This window comes from Adiantum capillus-veneris, chromosome 3 (genome assembly GCF_014529385.1).
Source record: "Adiantum capillus-veneris isolate H3 chromosome 3, ASM1452938v2, whole genome shotgun sequence".
In the NCBI taxonomy this organism is placed as follows: Eukaryota; Viridiplantae; Streptophyta; class Polypodiopsida; order Polypodiales; family Pteridaceae; genus Adiantum; species Adiantum capillus-veneris.
In genome coordinates, this window is record NC_140933.1 from 148219828 (window position 1) to 148227448 (window position 7621).

The 7621-nt window shown below is 42.2% G+C and overlaps 1 protein-coding gene across 1 annotated transcript; it reads left to right on the forward strand.

Annotated features, from left to right (window-relative positions):
• Positions 1–936: 936 nt before the first annotated feature.
• On the forward strand, positions 937–4837 carry LOC147461903 (cellulose synthase-like protein D2). The gene is made up of 5 exons (XM_086506678.1): positions 937–1174; positions 1253–1384; positions 1418–1946; positions 2022–2850; positions 2973–4837. The coding sequence occupies exons 1-5, from the start codon at positions 937–939 to the stop codon at positions 4698–4700; spliced, it is 3456 nt and encodes a 1151-aa protein (XP_086362804.1). The 3' UTR covers positions 4701–4837.
• The last annotated feature ends 2784 nt before the right edge of the window (positions 4838–7621 follow it).

Genomic DNA, 7621 nt, shown 5'->3' on the forward strand with positions numbered 1-7621 from the left:
TAGGTTTGTGAACCTCTTAAGATTTGGTGTCATTGCCAGGAATGAGGTAACTTGGACTAAAGAAAATCACATAGTTTTGTTATTCTAAGCTTTTTCTAGATCACTCTAGAGTAGTCAACTTTTTTTTTCTATTTTAGCACGGGTTGCATTTCGAAGTCTTGCTAGCCGTGCACCTCGTGAGACCAAACAAAGATTTCATTTGGTATTTTATACTTGACATAGTACATGCCAAAACACATCCTAAGTACTATGCCACTACTGGAAATTGATAACTCAAAAATTATAATAATGGATAAGAATGGCATTATTGGGAAAATGGGCATTAGTAAAAATGAACGTATGTAGCAATCACATCCATATCTCGCCAGTTAACTCTATGATTCCCATCATTTTAAATGAAAGCATTTCTCAGTTCGGAGGACGGGTACTTCTATACTTAACGACCCATTTCAGATGTCGTCGCTTGAGGAGAGGTGGATTGTTGCCAAAATGCCGGCTTGACCACTAGCAAAGACGGCTGCAGGCCACGAGGTCACCGGCGAGCGATTCTGACGATGCTACCCCGCGCCCCGACCCCCGCCCTTCCGAAGTACAGCCAGCGCGCACACATTGTGATTGAAGAATTCCGTAAAATGCGTGCCTTTAGCTTTCTGCAAACTCGCGTCGTTCCGCTTCTACTGCGCTACTGCCTCGTCTTATTAAGGAGCTTCTTGCAGTAACTGTTGTGGCCGTATATAATTACCCTCTGTGTGTGTGTGTGTGTGTGTGTGTGTGAGTGAGAGAGAGAGAGAGAGAGAGAGAGAGAGAGAGAGAGAGAGAGAACTTCCGCGTCCCACGACGAGCCATGCATAACGTCTCGGACGTACTCCTTGGCTACTAAGGTGGACAGTATAATCCGGGCTTATTTGAAGTTGAGGTGGCATATCGCATCGCATCATGGCTTCATCGCATCATTTGCGGGGGCAATCTACTTTTCGAAGTCCCGCTTCAGTAGCTGGGGCGGGGCATTCCAATGTGGCCTATGCTCGTCGCAGTAGCAGTGGACGCTATAATTCCACCTCCAATGTTGCAGAAGACTGTGTGGACTTGGATAATGATTTAAGTAGTGTGAACGTAGGGTACACTGTGCAGATTCCCCCTACTCCAGACAACCAGCCCATGGCGCAGATGAAGGGCATGCAGGTGCAAGTGGGATCAATGCATCCGCCGACTAGTAATCATATGCATGCTGGTGATATTATGAGATCATCAGTGGAGGGCGCGGCGCAGCAGCAAACTGCAGTAGTGAGCAACAGCATATTCACTGGTGGGTTTAATAGCATGACAAGAAGCCACGTGCTTCATGACAAGATGACTGAAGGATCAGCCCATGATCTCTCTGCACGTAGAATAAATAGCTCAGCTATAATTAGTCAAGGCGGCGGCAGCCATAATATATGTAGGATCAAAGGGTGTGATGCAAAGGTAACGTGCAACGAGCAAGGCGACCAACTGTGCCTTTGTGACTGTGACTTCAAGATTTGTAGGGAGTGCTATGTTGATGCGGGAGGTACATGCCCAGGCTGCAAGGAGCCTTATACTGAGGGAACAGATACAGATGACCCTCTCCATAATGATCAACCTATTGGTCATGTGCCACTGTCGTTACCTGCCCCAGATTCCACCAAGATGGAGCGTTCACTATCTATAGTGAAATTATCCAGCACTAACAGTAATCAGCTCTCCATATTGAGAAACCAAGGTGTCATTGATTTTGATCATGCTCGCTGGATTTATGAGACCAAAGGCACATATGGTTTTGGCAATGCCGTGTGGCCACAAGAACCCGACCCTTTCACAGGTATTGGAGGAGATACAGGGCGTAGCCTTTCCAACTTTAAAGACAGTGCACGCCAGCCCCTTTCTCGAAAGATCAAGGTGCCATCTGGTATTCTCGCTCCCTACAGGTAAAAAACTGAACCGAAAGCTCTTTCGTCCCCTTTGAGTCTAATGTTTGTTTTCCGATGATATTCTGGCTGCAGGCTTCTCGTGCTAGTAAGATTTGCTGCCCTTTGCTTATTTCTGTGGTGGAGAATTATCCATCCAAACAGCGATGCCATATGGCTATGGGGGATGTCCATTATTTGTGAGACTTGGTTTGCTTTCACATGGGTGTTGGATCAACTTCCCAAGTTGAGCCCCATCAACAGGGCCATTGATCTGGCCGTTTTGAAAAATAAATTTGAGCTATCCTCAACAGCGGAAAATCCAAGTGGTCCATCAGATCTTCCGGGGATTGACGTATTTGTCTCCACTGCAGATCCAGAGAAGGAGCCTCCTTTGACCACAGCCAATACTATCCTTTCAATCCTTGCAGTTGATTACCCTGTTGAGAAACTAGCTTGCTATTTATCTGATGATGGTGGATCCCTTCTCACATTTGAGGCCCTTGCGGAAGCAGCTAGTTTCGCCAGATCCTGGGTTCCTTTTTGTCGAAAGCACTGCATTGAGCCTCGCAACCCAGAAACATACTTTAACCTGAGACGAGACCCTACCAAGAACAAGGTACGTACAGACTTTGTCAAAGACAGAAGAAGGTTGAAACGTGAATACGATGAGTACAAGGTGAGAATCAATAGTCTGACTGATTCCATACGTCGTCGCTCTGACGCATACAATGCCCATGAAGATATTAAAGCCAAGCGAAACCAGCTTGAGAGCGGCAATATTAATATTCCTTCAGCTGCTGCACCGTCATTAACGGCCAAGATAGATAAGGCTACGTGGATGGTAGATGGCACGCACTGGCCAGGCACCTGGTTTGTACCCTCACTGGAGCATAGTAGAGGTGATCATGCTGGCATCATTCAGGTAAAAATTAGATAATATAATATACGTGTAACAGTCGGAGGAAGATGTAGTAGCATAATTAGTATTTCTTTTCCTGATCACGTCCATTCAGCTAATTTGTGTCGATATATTATCTTAATTAGGTGATGCTGGCACCCGCAATTAGTCATGATCCTTTGTACGGTCATGCAGAGGATGAAGAGAGTATGATTGACACAAGTGATGTCGACGTCCGCCTTCCTATGCTTGTGTATGTGTCTCGCGAAAAAAGGCCAGGGTATGACCACAACAAGAAGGCAGGTGCTATGAATGCCCTTGTTCGGAGCTCAGCTGTGATGTCAAATGGACCGTTCATTCTCAATCTTGATTGTGATCACTATATCTACAACTCTGTGGCTCTCCGTGAGGGCATTTGCTTCATGCTTGATAGAGGGGGTGAGAACATTTGCTATGTGCAATTCCCACAAAGGTTTGAAGGGATAGACCCTAATGATCGATATGCCAATCATAACACCGTTTTCTTTGATGGAAACATGAGAGCTCTTGATGGGCTACAAGGACCCATGTATGTGGGCACAGGATGCATGTTCAGGAGAGTCGCTCTGTATGCATTTGACCCACCATGTTACAAGGAATTTGGAAGTGTTTGTGGAAGGAAAAGAAAAGTTCACTCTTATCCAAGAAAGGTGGCGGCCGGTACTAATAGTGATGATGAAAATCAGGAGGCGCAGCTGTTACCAAAGAAATTTGGTGGCTCCAGTACGCTCCTGTCATCAATTCCTAAGGCAGAATTTGAAGGAAGGCCCTTGGCAGACAATCCAGGTGTAAAGCATGGAAGGCCACCCGGTGCACTCATGGTGCCGCGTGATCCTCTAGACCCAGGACTGATTGCAGAGGCCATTAGTGTGATTTCTTGTTGGTATGAGGACAAGACTGATTGGGGAGTTAGTGTAGGCTGGATTTATGGCTCTGTTACAGAAGATGTAGTAACTGGCTACCGCATGCACAATCGAGGTTGGCATTCCATCTACTGGGTCACAAAGCGTGATGCCTTTCGTGGCACAGCTCCTATCAATCTCACCGATCGCTTGCAACAAGTACTTCGCTGGGCCACAGGCTCGGTCGAGATTTTTTTCTCCAGAAACAATGGTCTATTTGCTGGCCACCGAATGAAAATCCTTCAACGAATTGCATATATCAATGTTGGCATCTACCCATTCACTTCGATTTTCTTGGTGGTCTATTGCTTTCTTCCTGCACTCTCCCTTTTCACAGATCAGTTCATTGTTCAAACTCTAGACGTGTTTTTCCTCATCTACTTACTCCTCATTACCGTCACCCTGTGCATGCTGGCGGTACTAGAGGTGAAATGGGCGGGAATTACGCTTGAAGAGTGGTGGAGAAATGAACAGTTTTGGTTAATTGGGGGTACTAGTGCACACATTGTGGCTGTGTTGCAAGGGCTTCTGAAGGTGGTGGCAGGAATAGACATCTCTTTCACTCTCACTTCCAAAGCTCCAGCAGCTGCAGAGGGAGACGACGATGAATTCGGGGACCTTTATGTGGTGAAGTGGACTTCGCTTATGATTCCTCCTCTCACCATCATGATGGTGAACATGATAGCAATCGCAGTAGCTGTTGCCAGGACAGTGTACAGCGAGTCGCCATCTTGGAGCAAGCTGCTGGGCGGAGTTTTTTTCAGTGCCTGGGTGCTTGTGCATCTCTATCCTTTCGCCAAGGGTCTCATGGGCAGGAGGGGTCGAACTCCCACCATTGTATGGGTGTGGTCCGCCCTGCTTGCAATCACCATTTCGCTGCTCTGGGTTGCTATAAGCAATTATTCATCGTCCACGCCCACTTTTGCCCTGTGACCAAGTTAGCCTATTCAATGATGCTTGGGGAAGCGGAAGAAAACACGGAAAATGGTTTCATTTTCACATTGCAGAAGAATTCTGAGCAACCAAATTAAGAGAGCACTTCTCGTAAGCTCTCTAGACCAGCTAGCTGGGTAAAGGTGTCAATTTGGAGATGTTTTGCATAACTCTAATCATTTTAGGGACAATAATTAATCCTGTAAAAAAATAGCCACTTTTGTGGCTTTTAGATACTTTTGTTAAAAATCCTTTATCACTATGTAAGTCATGCATCTAAATAAAAAATGCTTTCATGGAATTATGTCCAATACTAAATATGAGTAGAAAAAAAAAAGTACAAACCTAAATGAAGATCTAAAGGTGTCTTTTGTGTTCATCTTCAATGATTTTTTAATGGAGACAAACAATTTTTTTCCATTTTCTTTTGAAAGTAAAACAAATCATGAATAAGTAGGCTAGGCCCAAATTTCTTCTTTGAAAAATCCTTCAATAGGTATGTGACAGATGTACCAAGCTTTTTTGACCTACTATTGAATGCCATCAAGCTTAGAGGATTCTTAGGAATTACGAGCTAGTATAGAACTTTATAAAAGACTATGTGATCGCTTCACTCTTGACTGTTATGAATTGAGAACCACAACACCAAGAAAGTTTTGATAAACTTAACAATGTGTCATCTTTGTACCTTGTTCAAAGCTACCAAATTTAGACCAAACCTTTGATATCGTCATTGATGCGAGTGGCATATAGCAATTGGAGAATTTTTAATTTAAGAAAGTAAAACATTAGCTTTCAACTCACCGAAGCTAAAGATTCATGAAAAGAACCCCAACCCACTATTGGTAGTTCATCACGCTCTGATAGGTAGAATATTACTTTGCCATTATGATCTATCACCTTGGACAAGAAAACTCAGTTGTAGATTCACTCAATCGAAAACCCTAAATTGAAGTCTGATACATATATCCAACAATCCTATCACCGAAAGGATCAAGAAAGTTACATTACCATATCCAGAGTACTATGAAAGGTAGCTTACCTTTGTTCAGATTGGACAATCAAAACATATGCAATCAATGGAGCACTTCACATATGATGATCATTGTCACTATAATAGAGATAGAGTACATGTACCAAAGGATGCTAACCTAAGGAAAGGTGTCTTAGTCAAGGCCCATGATAGCCCTACTTCAAGACACCTAGGGTATGCGAAGGCCTTCAATGCTATGTGAAAAAACTTCTATTGGATGGGGTAGAAGATAGATGTTCTACACTATATTCACCAATGATTGACATACCAAAACATTAAGGCAGAGAGAATTAAACTCCGTAATAAACTTAAACCACTTAATATTCCCCCTGAATGAAGTGGCAATTGATAACTATGGACTTGAATTATCTAAGGTCCAAGGAGAATATAATTACTTATAGCGGTTGTGTTAACCTTCTCATAAAGGTTGCACATCTCATTCTAGTAAAGATAACCTTTATAGTGTCTATCATTACAAGGCTATTTTTTACGAAGATTATTAGATTGCATGGGTTGCCTAAATGGAAGCAATTAAGAGAAAACATGTACCCCAAATTTGGACCTCTCTCTTTGAACGAAACTGAAATTTTTGTATTGCCTATCATCCCCAATGAGATCAACAAATAGAATGGGTTAATAAAATCATTAAAAATATTCTTAGAGCTTATTACAAAAGAGAGCCTAATTGCTGGATTCAATTTCTACCTCTAGTGGAGTATATTTTCAATGCTTCACACCATCAAAGCATTAGTATGGCCCCATTATATGTCCGATATGGCTAGGAATGTCTCTCTTCACTCAACTTTTCAACTTGTAACAAGAGTTTAATTTCCTAAAAGGATGCTTGAATTAGAGATGGAAAACCAAACTATGGTTATCCAAAAGTACATACACAGATCAACTCAAGATCCCCAAAAGAAGTAGGTTGAGGGTAAAAGATATGAAAGAAGATCCAAAGAAGAGAAGTTTTTTTTTTTTAATACACCCGAAGAGGTACAAGAATCTTAGCCCACTTTACTTTGGCCTTTATGAAGTCATCAAATGTATAGGTACTCAAGCTTACAATTTGAACTTTCTAGCTGATCACAAAGATCATGATGTATGTTCCATGTAAGCTTACTGGAACTGTAATTACTAGTGATGAGCAACTCCTTGATGATAAGAAAATTGTAATGCCAACCCTAAAAAATCTTGGAGCCCCCACCCTCTAGAATGTTGGAATCTTAAGAGAAAATCCTTTAGAATAGAATTCTAAAAAGGAACACTTTGTTTAATGGTAGGACTCCCCAAGGAATATGCACCATGGGAGGGTAAAGCCACCTTAGAGAAGGACTACCTCACTTTTTATGGAGATCAGGATATCTTGAATCCCTAATTAATTGAGAAGTTTGTAACGTAGCCAAGGTCCTTTAGAAACTTTTTTGTTCACTCAACACTACATTTTTTTGACTTTATGAGCATAATTAAGTGTATTAATGACTTGGGCTTTATTCAAAATAAGCAATTTTGAAATTGACCATCGAACATAGGAGTTATATTAAGTTTTTGTTATAAACCTTAAGAAAATGGGAAGGCTTTAGGAGCCCCTGCTCATAAGAAAGTGGGCATTAAATATTTCTATGGTCCTCATATGCTCAAGAGAAAAGAGCTCAAAAAAAATAAAATGAGATGGACTTGCAACTAAAAATCTAGGATAGCTAAATTTGCTTAGGCAAAAAGTAGAGACGCGAGAGATATGCAACCAAAATTTTCAAAACATGAGGCAGACATGCCAAAAGCATGCACAAAACAAACACACCTTGGGGGCTTATATAAAGGACCAAAGGCAAGCCAAAAACGGTTAGCGAGCTGGGAACTATGCAACAAAACTTCTACAGGGCTTGCAAAC